Source organism: Melanostigma gelatinosum, assembly GCF_949748355.1.
Source record: "Melanostigma gelatinosum genome assembly, chromosome: 8".
NCBI classification, from domain to species: domain Eukaryota; kingdom Metazoa; phylum Chordata; class Actinopteri; order Perciformes; family Zoarcidae; genus Melanostigma; species Melanostigma gelatinosum.
The window spans coordinates 17,337,401-17,356,720 of record NC_136641.1 but is presented as its reverse complement, the minus strand read 5'-3'; the positions used below and the strand labels follow the sequence as shown (position 1 = coordinate 17,356,720).

At 40.8% G+C, this 19,320-nt stretch overlaps 1 protein-coding gene across 1 annotated transcript; it reads right to left on the bottom strand.

Annotated features, from left to right (window-relative positions):
• Window positions 1–9,705: 9,705 nt before the first annotated feature.
• ptk6b (PTK6 protein tyrosine kinase 6b) lies at window positions 9,706–16,807 on the bottom strand (the record flags this gene model as incomplete). Its single annotated transcript, XM_079274363.1, has 8 exons — window positions 9,706–10,092; window positions 11,397–11,550; window positions 11,626–11,807; window positions 12,079–12,240; window positions 14,353–14,518; window positions 14,791–14,954; window positions 15,342–15,463; window positions 16,359–16,807. The coding sequence occupies 8 exons, from the start codon at window positions 16,805–16,807 to the stop codon at window positions 9,911–9,913; spliced, it is 1,581 nt and encodes a 526-aa protein (XP_079130489.1). The 3' UTR covers window positions 9,706–9,910.
• Window positions 16,808–19,320: the final 2,513 nt, after the last annotated feature.

Below are 19,320 nucleotides of genomic sequence, written 5' to 3'. Positions count from 1 at the left end.
CCTGACTTGCAGAGAAACATTTCCCTGCTGACTGTAGTGCAGCCAAAATCCTGACGTATGGATTTTCCAATTTGACTGTGAAATGGGTTTGTGTAAACACCGCTGTCCTCTATTCCCCCCTTCGGCCTCTGTTTGTCTGTATGAAACAGAGGAAAGACAAACAATACTGCAAAGTGGCATCTCTGCAGGACAGTGTTGAAAGGTTGAGGGTTTGTTCTGAGAGCGGCCGCTCGTCCTCCCACGCTGCAGTTTTTCCGGGTCACCGGGTGCTCGGAGGGTCATCGAAAAAGTGGGAGAGAAGGAGGCAATATCATCTCTTCTTCATCTGGATCTTCTTCACTTGTTGTCAGACTCCCCTCCCTGTTTCTCTGTTCCACAACATCTGTTCTTCCTTTGACTCCCTGGTTGTTGTGCTGGGCGATGGTTGAAAACTGTACCATGATAATATTAAGAATATCAATTAATAAGGAAGATATGTTTTAAGTTTGCTTTGTTTGTCAGGATTAGGGAAGAAACTACTGGCCAGATTTTCATGAAGCTTATTGTGAGGGTGTAGCATGCGGGCCAAGGAAAAACTCACAACATTTTGGAGTGGATCACACTCACAGACTCACGCATTATTTTCCATTAGCCAAACGGCCTTTAGCGGCGGTTTGTGCCCTCAGAGGTTCCCTTTCGTTTTTTTTTTTTATTGATTAGTCTGTAAAATGTAAAAAAGTGAAAAGTTCAGTCGGACCAATTGTGTGTTGTTTCCAACCAACAGTGCAAAACCAAATACATTCAAATTCCAATCATACAAAACAGAAAAGCAGCACATCCTGAAAGTTCATAAATGATAATTCTGTGTATCCAGTTTTCTCAGTTTCCTGAATACAGGACTCGAGAATGTTGAGAATTTGGTGGTTCAAGTCGGATGTGGTTTTGATATTAGGGACATTTTAGTTGTTTAAGGAACAGATTCTGATCCACATAATCAATATGTTTCATATTAATCACATTACGTGAAAAGGTTTTCTATACCTGAGTCTGCAGCAACTTAAATATGTCTGTTTTAACTCTTGGATTCTTCAACAGTTTGAGCCTCTTGTTTGCACATGCTGCTGTTTACTAATTTTTATTTGCAAGACCTTGGAAGGCAAACCAGCATAATAATCCTACAGAGATTAATATGGAAGATATGGATCTTAATCTATATTTCATTATCTTCAGCGACTGGAGTCAAATTGACCCGCTGCAAACAATCTTACAAAACACAAACTGAATTTTCACAGTACTCGTCCACTGAAATGATCCTTTGTGAGGCTCAGTTTTCCTCATTACATTTACATTGCTCACCATTTGAACCACTCTGCTTCATTACAGAGCTACAAGTAATTTGTCTTTGCCCAAATCCAACTTTGTGACAATACAAACTTTTGACTCTACCTGAGGCCTCCAATTTCCACTTCATTTCCACTTCATCCTTTGATAGTAAATGTCCCCTTGTCTGAGCTTGTCTGTTCAACTCAGGCTGTCAAATCCTGAGCAATGGGGACGTTAAGGGGACCTGCTTTTTTAAACTTCCTTTCAGTCTATGAACAATGAGGTGCGCTTGTTTCCTTCTACTTGACGCCCCGGTCAGCAGGGCTTGTTGCTTTGGAGGTGGAGAAGTGAAGCGAAGAAGAGCCCAGGACAATGTTGACCCATAATCCTTTGGGGCCGATGCCACCTGAGAATCCTGGGAAGAGAGAAACCAAAGAGTTGAATCGTGAAACAATTTAGAAATATATTTTTGTAAGGCAATCCACCTGTAAGATATATCATTAATGGTTTTTACCTGCAGTTTTTACAGGTCACTGGGTGCACTGGTTGCAAACTGGTATCAATATAAAAGTATCAGATTCTCTCCTTCGGTCTCATTCTCACATCCCTAACCCTCCTTCTCTTTTTAAATATCTGTTCTGCTTTCGGGTTCCTGATTATTTTTGAGACTGATACCGCTGGCATCGATCACTGTAGTTTATTTTGAGTGAGTCCTACATGTTAAACGTCCTGCTGCTATAAATGAACCCAGAGCAAGCAACCAAATAAGTATAGTCATCCCCGGCTGACAAATACACTCTTGATCTCTCGCATTTAATAAAAACTACAGTCCCCAGTTGTCTTCGGAATCTCTTTTTAGAGAGGAAAAGTTCTGTTCGTGGTCCCTTTTTGATTGATTTATGTCTTCAGTAAAAGAGAGTGAGCTTGGCGCTGAGAGCTACAGACGCAGTAAGGAAGTCTGAAAGTGATGAGAGAGAGAATTCACTGCAAATCGACCTACTTACTGAGTGTACAGCCATGTCTTCGTACATATAGCAGGAGTGCTTGTATTTAGTCTATTTGCTTGTAGACCTACGCACTCATTTACACACCAGGGCCAGAAAAGTCCTTTAAAAGTTCAGGAGATGTCTTTTAAAGAGGTCAAACCCTGTCTGTCTGTCTGTCTGTCTGTCTGCCTGCCTGTTGGTTGGTATGTCCTTCACAAATCTCAAGAAGCGTCCATCATGATCTACTTCATACTGTGTCTGTGTGTAGAGTTTTACCTGGAGGCGTGGCCATGTTGACCCACAGGGTGACGTGTCTCTGATTGTGTCTGATGGAGTCGTTCTGACAGATTAACATTTCATCAAGAGGCTTCATCTGCTCCGGGCCGGGGGGCAAGTCTGAGAACGAGAGAGACAGACGCATGTACTCAGTACTGAGCCATATTATTATACTCTACTCCGTTTACATACACCACACCTTGCTGATTTTGCTGCTTCTAATCACACCACTATTACTAAGTATTCAACCAAATAACATCCCAGTGAAGACAAACAGGGTGTTGTTTTCAGAGTTCAGCCAGCAGGGCCAAAGGTAAAAATGGGTTTAGAAGGCAGTGTTGTTTTCCAAAATAACCCATGTCTATCCTTCAGTATATTGCTACCTTTACCCTGCATGAAGGAAACACACACCTCAGGCTTTAAAAACAGTGATTACTCTGTGTGCCTTCATGCGTGCGGGCCTACTTTTGTAGAAGTGGTTGCGGGCGAGCAGACAGGCTGGAGAGTTGACGCTGGTCATGGTGTGTCAGATGTGCGGAGTCACTCACCTACAGGTTTAACGAGAGAGAGAGAGAGAGAGAGAGAGAGAGAGAGAGAGAGAGAGAGAGAGGTGATTTTAATAAGCTGTTCATCAGGTTTATGGTGAATAAACGTCTTTACAAATTAAAGTGAAAACAGTGACAAACAAAGAAAGAGAATAGCTTTTTCAATTGTCGTCATTACAAACTACAGTTGTGTCTTTTGAATGAGCCATACGTCATAATCCTGACATGTATTAGGAAATCTCTTGATTTTTGAGTCTTGTGTTGACAGACTGACGGACGGATGTATATTAGTGTTGGAACGGACCAGTTGATCCGTACTTATCTCTCCTTCCCCACGGTTTGACATGCATGTGAACTGTTAAATTACTAGCTGCAGCTCCATTTCATTGTGCCGTCCTGTATTGTATAATGACAACAAAGCTCAATCTTGTAGGCCACAGTAGTTTGTACTCGACAGTATCAGTACATAGTGTTGAATTGGGAAACAACCTGGGTGCCTGGAGATAAAATAATATTGTCAGAGGGAGACGTGGAGGAAAGAAAGAAGGTAAATACTGAGCTGAGTGGAATGTCCAAATAAGCAAATAAAAGAAACGATAAGTCCAATAAACCCAAGGACAGTTTCTTCATACTGTCACCCGATGCTGCTATTATTAGATACTGTGTGTGTGGGTGACCATGGCATATCTGTTTTTTGTGCTAATCTTATCACAAGGGAACAACGAGGGGCGATAAAACGAAAAACACGAGTCTCTCTGTAATCCCCCTTGTGAGCTGAAGCAGCCCTCTCAGTATGTTTTACCTAGATGTATGCAATTCTGTAGGCACATGTATCACATGTATACATAAAAAAGTCTCAACAGGAAGTCACGTCAAGTGTATTTTTGACAATTTCCAGGCGCTGGACTTGAATGAACGCCTCCTAGAGGTGTAACATACCAACTTCTATCTAAAGACCTTTGTGATGAAAGGTTTTTCAGTAAAGTTATTGGTACTTGAAAGTTGTCATGAAACGTTCAAGTACGCTATGGCTGACTTTAGTGAAGGGTCAATTCCACCTGAGTTTAATGATGTAATTATGTCCATGCAACTGTGAACAACTGTCAAATGTGGATCACAAACTCTGTGGTCTGATGTTTTGGTCAAAGATGACAAAAGAAATCTGACTTGCTGAACAACATACAGTGTTAGGATATAACAGTATAAATTCAACAATCCAAGAAAAATCGAGGACATCTCTCATGTGATACCTTTCACTTTCTCTGTTGTGTAAGGGGAACCTGAACACAGCTTACATAAGGCGGGTCTGTCAGTAAGATGTAGGGGAAAGGTCCCGACCGCCCACTGCTGATTCAAAGTAGTCAGCCTCTCCTTCTCTTCCCTCAAACCTGAAACCCCCCTCTCTTTCTCTCTGCATGTTTTTCTATCTATCGATGTTATCCATAGATAAAGAGCATGCAAAAAGGCATCAGCTCAATAGGAAGGAGAAAGGAAAGACAGAAGTAAAACAAAGATAGGAGGAAAGATGTATAGAAAAAGGAAATGAGAAAAGAATGGTGGAAGTACAGGGAATAAATGACAGGATCTAGGACAGAAATAAAGCGGGGAGTGAGTAAGGAAGGAAGGAAAGACAGAAATAGGGAAGGAAGGGAACAAGGGAAGGAAGAAGGGCAGAGAGTGAAGGGGAAGAAGAAATTACAAATAAAGAACAAGTGTAAAGAAGAGGGAAAGAGACACGAAGACAGGATGGAAAAATGAATGGATGAAAAGGAAGAAGGACATTGAGGAAGAAAGACAGGATCTAGGAAAGAAATGAAGAGGGAAGGAGGGAAGGGAGTAAGGAAGGGAAGAATGAAACAAGGAAATGAAACAAGTTGATGAAGAAGGGAAGAATGAAGGAGGGAAACAACAAAAGAGGATCTAGGAAAGAAATAAAGAACGAAGGAGGGAAGCGAGTAAGGAAGAGAAGAAAGACAAAAGGAAGAAAACAAGGAGATGAAAAGGGAAAGAATGAAGGAAGCATGGAAAGCAAGGATGATCGAGGAAATAAACAAAGAGCAAAGAAGAGAAGGGAGTACGGAAGGGAATGCAAAGGGGGAAGGAAATAAAGAAGGAAGGAAACAAGAAAAAGACAAAGGAAAGAATAAGGAAACAAGGAAAGGAAGGACAGAGAAAACGATGGAAAGAGATGGAAATAAAGAAAGAAAATAAAAGAAGTCAACATGCACATGTAGTTGTTCCGTAACCTTATTGAATCACACTGAATGGTTCACTGGTGACAAACAGACTCTTCTCATGCAGAGACCCACCTGAAATCTGCTCTTCACCCTCACATCAATGAACCAGCTACGACACACAAACTGCCGCTCTGCAGAATCCTTAAAGTTTGCGACAGATATCGTGCAGTATCTCATGTGTAGGAGTGGCTTGTGTTTCTGCGAAAGAGTCAAGTGGCATCCAAGTCAAAGTCTTCTTTTAGCTCCAGTGTGACCTTTGAGGTGGATGCAGTAGACCAAAGGTCACACTGATGGAAGTGGAGGGTTCCCAGTGGAGACTCTTCTATTATCCCAGGAGTATCAGTAATATATTATTCACAGCCTCGTGACACAGCTTCCAAGTCACGATGTGGAACCTGTAGACACACTACGTGATACAAAAATAGTTTCTTCGTTATAGCTTTTAAATGCTAACTCACGGCAGTAAAGGAGTTCTGTAATCTCGAGAATCTGTTTTTATAATAGCCTGCCATGATGTAATCCTGTGTTGTTGCTCTTTATACAACTCAAGAACAAAAAGTGACATGATTTACTGCATACTTCTTCCATCACTGCTCTTTTCCAACAAATCCAAATGCATAACTATTTGCTTTTAATGGTAATTTCCTTGACGTGTCACTGACTGAAGTATTGATAATATCAGTTGTTGTGCTAAAGTCGTAGCGTCATTTTTCTGCAGGGAACAAACCAAACAGTGATTGGAAAGCTACCTAAGATTGAACTAACGTCTCACAACACTTGCTTCTGGTCTTGGCTGTTGAGCAGAAGCTCTTTCTGCCCATCAGCAGAGCTCAGCCTCACTCTCTAATCCACTTTCACTTCTTCTCCGTCTGACCGGTGTGAAGAAAGCTGCGTGATTCACACAGAACAGTTCATCATCTGAAATATAATCTGACTGAGAATATTTTGATGAGATTTCTACTCGGCTGGTTTTCAGTGGAAGATGTCAGGTGGGGTCTGGTTGTGAACTATATATAAAAGAGCAGCTGTGAATGGTTGATTCACTATACAAGAGCAGACTTTGCCCCGCACCCTGTGAAACAACAAGTCTCTACTCAACCCGACTACGAGATGAATGTCAAGGTGATCTCCTTATCAGCAGACGGTTGAGCAATAAGGCCTTAGATGTGAGGGAGTTTACAAAAGCAAGCTTTAATCCCCTGACCTCAGTGCACGTTACATTGATTACATCAAACAGTATCTCTGCACACGTAATCATCAAGGCTTTACATGCTCCCCTGTGCAGCCACTCCTCTGCAGAGTAAACATGGCAGGAAGGACACTTGACTACTTGCTGCACTTTCTTTTTCCTTCTTACTTATGTTGGTCACTGGCATGTATCTCATATAGCTCATATATCTTGAGGACATGTTTTGTTATTGTCTCAAATAGTAAAATGAAAATGTAAAAACTAAAATTAATAACCGTATTTTTCTTCTCTTCTTCTCTTGTAGCATTTATTACATTTTGGGGGGATTGAATCACACTTATAGATGTTATTTGAGATTTTGAAAATATATAATTGTATATTATAAAATGTTGAATTGAATTAAAGTTATTCTTAAAGATATTGATATTCTTTGGTAAAATGTGTGAGAGACGAGATGGGGAAGAAACCGAGTTTGGAAATAAACATACAAATTTAAACACTAAACTCATTTTAGTGGCGGATGATTCAGACTTCTTTTCCACAGAGATTTAAAGCTTCTCGTGCTTTTCTTTATTCTTTCTTTTCTTCCTGCATTCCCTCCTTCCTCCCCCATCCCTTAAAAAAACACCAATCAGTCAGCAGAACATCCCTGACATCAATACACATTGAATATCTATATTATTTTTATTCATAAATGTCATACAAATGACCAACCGTTTATGTCAGTATTCATAAAGGGTTTGACAATAACATATTTTGGCCAATAAAGCTTTTTAAATTTGATCTCCAACAACAGCAGAGAGACGGAGACTGTGGGTCAAACGTCAAGTTGTATTTACCCAGACAGGAGGGAATGTAACACCCAGAGGGACACACACACACACACACACACACACACACACACACACACACACACACACACACACACACACACACACACACACACACACACACACACACACCGACCCCCACACACACCGACCCACACACACACATTGATTATGTCTGGGAAGCACTTTCCTTGACGTACATAAATGCACATGTTATCAAAAGTGTTCTTTAGCACTTGTCACAATCATATGATTTATAGATTCATAACATCATTGCTGCTGTTGACATGTGCATTGTGCCTCTTTATTCCCAAACTGTTGGTCTGTTCCTTATAATCCACATATCACATTTCACATTTTTTATATTTTCTATATTAGTGACTTGCCGATCTTACTTTTTCAGTCCCGACACCAGGGATTTGGGTATCGATATTGAGTACTGATCCGATACCTGTATGCCTCACTGTGTGGAAGTGACTGAGATTATTCTGTCATGTATAAGGCAACATCAGGCTTGACGTAAACATTGCTTTTGTAACTCCGTAAAACAAAATGTAAACCATGAACATAAATGTACTGAATTGTTATTTTATTTAAATAACGATATCCAATACATGATCAGCCCATTGTCACTGATCCCCGATCCAGTTATTTGAGTCAGTATCGGATCCAATTCGATATCGGTGCATCTCTGATTTTATATCTATAGCACTTGTTCTTAACCTGGGGATCGAGACCCCCACAAGCTGCCACTAGATGCATTTTATTCTTTAGACCTTCCTCTAATCTGAATAAATGTATTTCCTCAGGACTAGAGAAACGGAGGGACAGTGGATCACATTGTTTGTGTCCAGATGATCTGTGGCACTGATGCAAGAGACAGCAAGGGAAGAATCATGGAAACCGTTTATAGCAGAGAGAAACTGCTGGTGTATGAGCTGTGAAGAAGATCTTTACACAATGAGGGTGAGTGTGCTGCCCCTCTCTGGACAAAGCCTGACATTGCAGCTCATAGTATTGACTTTATCGACAAGACATTTATTCAAGTAAAATGAGTTTGCTGAAAGCTTGACAAATTAATTTGCACAAGGCTGCTGGTGCGTGTCTCTCTAAATGTTTTGAGGTTGTCATGACTCAACATTATTAGTTGGAGCTGTTTATCACATTTGCTTCACTTTGATTTCACTCAGCACAAATGAAATGGAGACGCAACACTCTGAGCTCAGGGGCCCTTTAGTCCCCTTTGCGTAGCTTTTGATCACGTGATCCTCATCAGCGGATGTTGCGTGTCAGCCCGGTTGTCATGTAGTCATATTTCCCTTTTCAATGTTTATCTTTTGCCTCGATCAAACTCTCTCTGATGGTGAAGATCATGTGAAGTGATGAGAAGCTCCATAGCAGCTACTAAATGGATCTTTGGGTGAGATTGTTTTGTCAAGTGTCGTTTTAAAGGTTTAGTATGAACTTTCACACGCAAAATAACTATTTGTATATTAATTACTCACCCAGTGTTACCTTGAATTCTTGAAGAAACCTGTTTTCCCACATGCCTCCAGAGTGAACAGAGGATCAAAAACTGAACGAAACTACATCAAAACATCAGTTTCAAACTCTCACACAACTTGTGCAGTAAATCTCGTTTATCTAGTCTCACTTCTGAAACACGTGCATCTTCTGCCACTATTGTCACGCTTGCTGTTTTCTTCAGCAAAGATGCATGTGTTTGGGACATGGAATATACTGCATGAGTTGTGTGAGTTTGTAAACTGATGTTTTGATATAGATTTGCAGTGGTTAAACGCGGCCCTCAATTCATCACAACGTTTCAAAGTTTTCCTCAAGAATTCGAGGTAACAGGGGGAGCAAGTGATATACAAATAGTCATTTTGAAGGTGAAGTATTCCTTCCGATGGTGACAAGAGGCAAGATGAAGGATACATTAACATTCACATTAATCTCAAACATTCAGTTGATACTAAATCTCATCACACACGGCTTCTCATGGTTCTATATTCTATTCTATATTTCTCACTATTCGATCGAAAAGATGAAATTCATGAGCAGCTGTTTTATTAACTGCTTAATCTTTGAAGTCATTCTTTCTTGTACTGATGCCAATCTCTGGCTCCAGACTTTTTGCTGCTTTTCAAGTGTTAAAAACCCAAATTACCATATTTAAATGTCTTTTTTTGTTCTACCAAGGGACCAAAACCCAAATAGAGTTTAGTTTATCACGGAAGACTAAACAAATCGGCACACTCTGACGTTGTACAAGCCAGAAGCAGAGGAGTATTTACATTTTTGGTTTAATCTCCACACAATCATCAGATTAATCGATAATGAGAATAATCAATCGGCCTAGTGGACTGAATAAAGTACATCAGGCGTTGCATTTTTGCACATCGCAAACACACAATCAAAGTCTTTCTCCGCAAGAGCCTGTAAAATCCGTTTCGTTTCCGTTTCAGAGTCCTCAGTGAAAAGCTGTCGTGATCCCGGCTCCGTGTCGGCCTCTCTGTGGTGCTGAGGTTGTGGAAGGTGGCGGTCATTCCATCTCGTAGGAGCTGCTGTCCAGTTTCACCTTGAGGGACTTAAAGTCTGGCCTGTCGTCAGCTTTGGCGTTCCAACAGTTCAGCATAATGTTGTAGAGAGAGTCTGGACAATTGGGCGGAGCTGGCATCCTGTACCCGTTGGTAACCTGCTGGTATGTTTCCTGGTTGGTATATGCTGAGGGGGAGCAAGGGATGGAGTGCAGAAGTGGCGACGAGAGGTTAAACATTTATTTTTACCTGCAGATACACATGGAGGCTTTCTAAATGTACTCCTGTGCAAGCTTTAGTTGTGATGGAGGTGATCTTGAAGAATTATCTGAAGCCCTGTTTGCACGGGACTAATATTACCAGAGTCATGTGATTTAGTAAATGAACCCTCTACTTCAGTGTTGCGTGCGGCGCATTCGCATGGGATGAGCAAAGCCTGTTTATACCTGAATTTAGGGCTACTGATATTATTCTCCAGCTATGATGTCAAGGCTTTCCTTAACATCTGAAATAAGATGACAACCCCAAATCACATAGATGTGGTTTTGCATGGGACCAATATTGTCACATGACCTCTGTGTTTGGCGAAATATGGTAGGGTATTTGCTGTAGAATTTTCTTTTGACAAATTATGGAAATTGCTGATTTGCACGGGATTAAATTCATAGACGACCTCCGCAAATATTAGTAATTAATGCTAGTCCTGTTCAAACGGAGCTTAAAGGAGACATAATGTGCTCATTCAGGTCCATGCTTGTAGTTTGGAGTTTCTATTAGAACATGTTTACATGAATATACATGTATACAACCTACAATGCTTCTTTCTATTTAGCACCTGACTCTTTAGTTAAGTTAGGAAGTTAGGATTTTGTTGTCATATACATTTTTACACATACACGAAATTTGACTTCTGCATTTGACCCATCCCTGGATATAGGGAGCGGTGGGCTGCCATTGATCGGCGCCCGGGGAGCCGGGGGGTTCAGTGTATTACTCAGGTACACTTGGACACGTGACACGTCCCAGTCGGGGATCAAACCGTTGACCTTCCGGTTCCCAGACGACCCTCTTAATCCAGTGCGCCACGGTCACCCCCCCAGCCGCCCTTTAAGCCCCCCTCCCGATAAAGCCCAGTTTGCTCTGATTGGTCAGCGTTTCCGGTCTTTCACATCTGCACTGTCGCTGTCTTCACAGCTTCACAGCGGCCGGCTCAACTACATGGAGTTAAGCGTCACTTCCAACAGTGACTATACAGTTGTAACATCCCCATTTATAGGGAAATTAGTTATTTATTTCATCATCTTCTGAAAACTCACATTCAATAAATATATTCAATCACTTTGGATGAGCAGATGAAATAATAATTGAACACTATCTGTAGAACATGGGAAAATATTTTCCACAAGGACTTTGGTTTGATATTTTATTTTAGTTATAACCATGTATAATTGATTAAAAACTCTTATCCAAAGACCATTTAATTCCACCAACCTGGGTAAGGAGCGCCTCCATAGGTCAAAATCTCATAGAGCAAGACACCAAAAGACCAGACGTCTGACTTGTTGGAGAACTTCCCGTGGCTGATGGCCTCTGGAGCGCTCCACTTGTAGGGAATCTTTTTATCGTCTGTGATGTAGAACGGCTCCTGCATGAGACATCTTTGTCTTAAAACCCTGCAGCCTTGAGTTGACTTCAAAAAGACATTTCACTTCCTTCCTACCTTGATCACTCTGGCCAGTCCAAAGTCAGCCACCTTACAGGTATAGTGCTCCCCCACCAGGACATTTCGAGCCGCCAAATCTCTGTGGATGCTGTTCTGCTCCTCCAGGTATGACATCCCATCAGCCACCTGGGCAGCCATGTCAATGAATGTTACAATGTCTTGATGGTGCCCCTCTGGACCTACAAAATGACAGAAATAGATTCACACTGAGAATTAGACCAAAGTGCATTTATTGTCACTTTTAATTCTAAGTTTAACGTTCAAGTGCATTTTTGTCCTTTTCTGCGTCTGATTGTATTTATCCATGTGGCAAAGTGTGAATGAGGCTTGAGGCCAATGTGTTGGTTGTGAGTACCACTAACATCCAAACCTCCTCAAGGGAGTTAAGAGAGAGGAAAGGGACAAATGTAAGCCCAGGATTTAGGAAAGGAAGGAGAGGAGGTTTTCTACCTCTGAGGAAACTCAGCAGGCTGCCTTTCTCCATCAGCTCAGTGATGATGTAGTAAGGGGCTGAGGCCGTGCAGACAGCAAACAGAGAGATGAGGTGACAATGGCGCAGACTCTTCAGGATCTGAACTTCCCTCTGAAATTCATGGTGGTTCAACTCCGAGTCTGGGAAGAGAAAGAGACAGACGGAGAGAGAGAATGGGGGGAGAAAACAAAAACGGATGAAAAAGAGGAGGGAAAAATGCACATGTCACAGTCCCTGTAACATCCAACATCATAAAATGTTTTTGCATGCAAACTTTTGATTAAAAGTCAATAGTGATTTTGAGAATCTATCAGAAAACGTGATCGAGATTCTCGATTTTATCGATCTTTTATTACACCCTTAATATCTTGTGTAATCTTAATTTTGTATAATGAAGTCTCTGGATTACCTTGAATTGGATTAATACATGTCTAACATTTATTATTATGTTTAATTGATAATCAATTCATAAAGCAGTATCTCAACCGAGTTCCTCTTCCATGTATTGACATGTTTGTTTCAATGAGCTAATAACTCATTGTAGGACCCATGTTTTTGATTTGAGTTAAAGTGTAATAAGCCTTTTAAGCACTGGGTGGTGTTTGTGGTTCAGCCAATTTAAGTTCATGCCAGTGATCGCAGGTGTTGCTGATTGGGAAAAGAAGCAAACAGTTTTTGATTGTGCTCGGTCAACAACGTGTGGCGTTATTGGTTTTAACTTTGTGACCAAACCTTTTGGAAGTGAGGGACACTTATGGACACTAGAGGGGGAAAATGAATGCCATGATTTAAACTATTGGTCACGTTGTGTATTGTTTTTTCTCCGCACAAGTCTAAACAATTCAGAATAATTAGCAGCCAGTAGCTACTAAAGTATAGGACGTATGGTCACTACACTCATTACTTGGCTTATGAGCATGATTTATAAACTAATAGAAGGAAACTGACTACAAGTAAATCCTGTGTTTTATTACATTTGAACAGTATAGTCAGTGTTTACCTGTGTTACAAACTATTAATCAGAAATATCTAGAATCATCTGCCCTGAGTTTCAGTCTACAGATACATTGTGAATACCTGGAAATATGAGCTATATTTACTTCCTGTTTTATACATTTACAATGAGTCATCAGAGCTACTTGACAGACTGCACTTTGCTTCATGCTTCTACAATAGCTCAGTGATTATTCCCATTTTACTTTTTGAAGTCATTTGTTGCACACAATTGATAAAAAACAACATGTATTGTGATTATTTTAACAATAGACGGAGATTAATGTGATGAATGTCTACTCAACCAGGAAATAAATATACTGATTGTTGCACAACACGGCATCAGTTTTTAATGAATAGTAGTGTGTCACTTCAGTTCCACACATAACAACGCTGCTTGAATTGTGTGTCAGCAAAGAGAAGTATGGGAATTAGCATGATTGATCGCTCGTTGTTCTTGTTCCGTCTCTCATCAGTTTTACTGGCATGTATTACTCGAATGTTATCAAAAATGCATGTTTGCATTCTTAGACAACACAGGGAGGAAAACAGGTCGCTCTTTACCAGCAGTACTGGAAAGTAAATAAGTTAATGTACTTACCGGTAAGTACAATCTTGAGGTACTTGAGTATTTCAATTTCATGCTACTTCATACCTTTCAGAGGGTCTTTACTTTATTACTTTGCTTTATTACATTCATCTGACAGGTATAGTTACTTTTCAGATGAAGATTTAGTTCAACATGATAAACTCATACAACACATCGTTACAGATTACACAAGATACCCAAAATCAATGTCTATTGCAGGCCTCTTGTCATGTTTCAGATGTGTATGATTGGAGAGAAAGTCGATAAAATGTAAACCAAATTTGTCACAGCCCTTCAGATTTATCTCGTGAGCTTTTGGAGGTACCCGACCCCAAACTGGAGACCACTGGTTCCCCAGTACCGTACTATAAATAACATATAGCAGTACAAACCTTGAGCCGCCGCAACAGTAACATCTTGCCCACACATAGATGCATCAGTATTAATAATCTATTCATAATTGTAATGCTTTTATTTTTATTTATCGCGTACATTTAGCTGATAATACTTATGTACTTTTAGGTAAAATTTTAAATGCAGCACTCTTATTATATTGTTTTATTTGTACTTTTGTAGTACTTAGAATAATCAGAGCTTTTGCCAAACAGCATGATCAAAAAATCCATCTATTAAATAAAGCTTCATTCGATCAACAAAGATGATGAAATACCACTTTTGATGATCTTGATGGCGACGTTAATGTGATTTTTCCAGCGTCCCCGGTAGACTTCAGCGAAGCATCCAGTGCCCAGCTTCTCCTCCAGGGTGAACTCATCTTTCGGGAGCTCCCACTCATCCACTGTAAAGTGATTCAAATCTAGGGTGGCGGGCTTTTTCTGAAGGAGGAAGCACACGTTGACATACTTGTATCTAATAAAGGGACACAGATACAGTACATACTGTAATTTGATACATGTAAAATATATCTGTAAGGTTTGATGCCGCAACTCATCATTTTTTTCATTTTCAAATATTTGACAATTATTTTCTTGATGAATTGTTTCGTCTGTAAAATTTCCACAGGATTTGTTTTCACATGACGAGAAATAAGGTTGATAAACAAACAAGCAAAGAGATGGAAACAAAACCAACAGAGCGTGTCCTATACCCTCTTGCACGGGTTTCCCAGTGTGACGGTGTTGTTCAGGCTGTTGCTGCAGTAGAACTCCACCAGGTCGATCAGAGAGTTAAATCGGTGGGTGTACGCCACGTGAAAAGAGCCGTCGTCTGTTTTGAGGACCTTGAAATGCTTCACCTGAGTGCTTGACCTCACTGCGGAGAGATTCACACACACAGACAAAGTCGAAATCAAGCCCGTGATAGCATTTTTGAGTTCTCTTAATCTCTTTGTCTGGAACAAAGCTATCTGCTTTGAGAGTGGTGAAGCAATATTCTAATCCTGACTTCCCATCATTGTTTGCATGTTAACGGCTTCCATTCCTCCCTTCCAACAAACTACAACCTCATGAGGCCGACTGCTTCCCCTTTATTTCGCTCAATACTTCCCACACATGTCGTTCTCTTAACACACCCTGCACTGTTTTTTTTAACTGAAGTGGAACTCCCGGCCTCCATCACTCTATTTCAAACCATTGCCACCACACAGCTCTCGTTCTCTTTTTTGGGCTTCCTCCATCACCCCTCACCTTCTTATCTTACCCGAAAGAACGTGTCCAACGCCGTCTTTCTCACTTTGTCGGATGAGGAAAGCTCCGTGGGCATTTCCTGATCCCAGCAGGTGGCCTTGGGCCTCGAAGCGGTTCATTTTCCCAAAATACCACCTCGATCAAGACAGAAAGCCAAAAATGGTCTTAAGATGTCAATAGTATTGTTCATCGCATTCATTTCTGTGACGATACATCATCCAACCAAAGGACTTATTGTGACAGTAATAAAACAATAATATAATTCAATATCTATATTTAATTTAAGCCTAATTTAAGCCTTTAATTTAAGTGTTGACATGTGGGAAAAACTTCACATTACACACTTCCCATTCTGTTGAAGCAATAAATAGAGAGAGAGCGAGAAAGAAAACAAGAAGTGGTGAGGCTGACTGCCGAAGTGTTTACGTCACAGTTTGCTTCACTGCTAGGAGACAGACATGACACTGACATTATGAAAGGTGCTATTGACGTTTCTCAGAATGTTAACTCAATATAGAGGTTTGAAAGGGTTTATGCAATCCAGAAAAGTAAAAAAGAAAGAAGTGAAGATGTAATTCTTCATGATATAAAGTTGCGGCTGTATGAATTCCCGCTTAGAGACTAAAGGAAATGGCCAATCCATTACCAAAGAGCTGCAGTAAATCATGCATTTGTTAAGTGTATAATCTTAAACTGTCTGTCAGAATATGTGTTCTGTGTATGGCCATACTTCACAATGCTTCCTGTTGACGAGAATGTCTTACATTCCGAGAGGCTTGCAATTGATATCTTGTTTCATGACCTTCGCCCCATTATTGTGTTAGCATGGAAACATATTGCCAGATTGTTTGGCCCATGGTTTTTATTGTTGGGATTGATTCCAGTTATATGCGCCGAACTGAACGTGCATAGCAAATCAAATGTACAGTCAATTACGAATTAGGAAGGTCTGCTGAATCAGAAATGTAATATGCTAAAAGTTAAAGAGCGATCTGTTTCCGAAAGTATTCAGAAGAAGTGAACCACCCACTGTTGCATCTGTAGGGACTCGGCAAGCTCCAGGTAGTTTCGGGGCACGATCCCGGTCTCCAGGACGCGCCCGTTCGTCTCGATCTTGCGCGCGGTCCACCAGTCTCCGCTGCGGTCGATAACGCTGAACAGATCTCCCTCCTGGAACGACAGCTCATCCAGGTGCCGGGATTCAAACTGCCAGAGCGCCTTGTAGACGTAGCGTCCCTGGGGCACTGTGTCCGACCGGTCGATTGCAATCGGTGGTCTCTCCATACTGGAGCCGCCATTGCTTCCGTCTACCTCAACACCACCACCTCCTCCTCCTCCTCCTCCTCCTCCTCCTCCTACTACTACTACTCCTCCACCAGGTCCTCCATCTTCTGCTCCAGGAGGAGGCTTTTTATCGTTGGAAATCCTCTGCCATAACGCGTCCAGACATGGGCAAGCTTTTCGCAGACACTCACCCATTGATGCCCTTGAATAGCTCTCTCTTGCAGCCGCCTTACCAGCTCCTTGTGCCTCAGAGCGCGTGAGAGCGCGTCAGCCGGCTACACCTGTTGGACAGGTAGAGAGGACGGAGCGCGAGGAATCCTCGGAATGCCTCTACAGGGAAAGCTGCTGCTTCTGGGGCTGTCCTGTTGAGAGCGTGAATAACTGCACTCAAGGGACTGACTGCAACTTCCTTATGCCAGGCAATAATAAAACGCACGAGAACCCCGCCCACATTATCTAAAAACCGCGTCATAAATCTTACTGCTTGTTATCGATGGTCCAGAAAGATACCGGTAGATTACCGGTGTAGACAGATTACTTAACCACCACCCATCCATCTATTCAAATAACTACATTCACCCAACAAACACTTTTACACAGTTTAAGGTACTTTTACTTTTACTTGATTTATTTATTTTCTTAAAACGTACCCAAACTAATTTACTTTCTAGTTATTTAGTACATTTGGATTCACAGGGGGTGGATCTAGAGATATATATTCACAGAGACAGAATTATAGAAATCTAGATAATATATCAATATTTGTAATATTAGTCATATGGGTCTTTGGAATCGCCAAGTACTCAAATGTAAAGACTTGTACTTGGTCTGAAAAAAGAGGTATTGGTTCATCCTTACCACCATAGAATCAGATATTTCTCAAATGAGAAGCCAGCAGCCCACATAAAGCCCACTTTATCGTCTATCTGTTAGTTCAGACAAGATGTTGTAACAATGGGAGGAGGGAGTGATGACACATTCAGGCACCACATTGGCAGACAACAGAGCTGTGCATACTTCTGTTGCCCCCCTTAATTCAGAGATCACTGCCAGTCAAATCTTGGCGGAACTAAAAACCACTAAGACGTTCTTGGAATACCTCATTTATTATGCATTTATTCCTCTTCATTTGATCTGATTCTGACAGTTTTAACAGCATCTGCTGCCAAGATCTGTAACCTGTCTGGCTGGCCTGACACATAAGGTCCATCACTTGTTAGGTTAAAGGTTGACTATTTAACTTTGTAGTAATAGCTCCAACAAATCCCAAACAGAACTGGTCTGTGCTTACTTACAGTAACTTAAAGCCACGGCTGTAGCAATGGTACTTCATGAAAATAGAGAATTAATAGAGATAGAGAATAATAGAGAATTTTTTGTCATTCAGTGGATTGGCATTTGCACTGTAGTCGCCACCTTTTAAGGGGTTTCATTTCCCCACGTACACTTGAAATAGTTGAAATATGTTAGTGTGACGTATTCATTCCACATCTGTACTGTACTTCTTCCTGGGTGTATTTGCAAGCACATGACAAAGACACCAGATGTTATGATAGAAACAGACACATCTCAAAACGAGTTAAAATATTTTATTCTTTGCACTACTGGTGTTTGGTACCTGATGGCAGTCAGCCTAAAACATACAACTCAATCTTGTGATTCTGTGATTATGGCTAAAGTTCCCTGAACTTGGCTTTGTGTGCTGTATATGGTCATGCATAAAAGACAAAAGTTGCATTGTTCTCAAATTGCATTTCAACAATGACGTACAATTTTGTAGTGTGGGAAAAAAAAGGTATTTTTGTCGCGTTCATTTTTGTGTTTTCTGTGGTGTGAACAGCCTGTGGTGTAAACATAGTCACTCTCGGTGTAACTGGCCTCTGTGGGCCTCTCAAAGTGGGTTAATAACTTAGATCCTATACACATGGCTCGATGGCCCACTGGCTTTTCAAGCACCGGGTCACCTAGCAAAAAATTGTCAGAGGACGATAAAGACAATCCCAATACTATTCTAGAGAAACTTGTATTCAGGTTCATTAGATATGCAACATGTTGCCAAAAACTTCTGAAATGCCTGCAAAAGAAGGTAGGCTGAATAAAACACTTTATTCTCGTGGTTAATACGACTGACAGTGTTTAGCCATGCTAGAGGCCCGAAAAACTGGTGGATGTATTAAAAATGGAGTGAAAAGACTAGCTGCTTACGTTTAATGAGGTATAAAATGTTAACTTTGTCCTGGGCCATTTTGTCACATAAATCAAATGGGCTATCCTCTGAACAGGACATTTCAGAACATCTCAAACTTGACTGGCTTTTATCAGCCTCAGCTGTCTTGAGCTCAATCCTGATATTCTTAACATGCAAATGATTGGCAATGTTTTTGTGTCGTTAAGTTTTGCATACATGTTAATTGTCAAGCTAACATTAGCAGGTTACTGTGGAAACATCTTTGCATTCTAAGCATAGACTGCTGCGGGGATGACTTTTTTTATTTTTTATTATAAGTTTACCCAGAAGTTTGAATCGTTGTGGTTCCGTCAACGAAAGGCCAATAGGATATTTCCATTCGATTTTGAATTAATGCAAAAACTTAGTTTGCTCTGTGGCTAACAAAGTTTTAAATATTTACACGTTTTGTCAGCAAGGTAACAAATTACAAATTAATATCACTTTTATGATTTTTGAAGCAAAAATGCAATCCACAGAA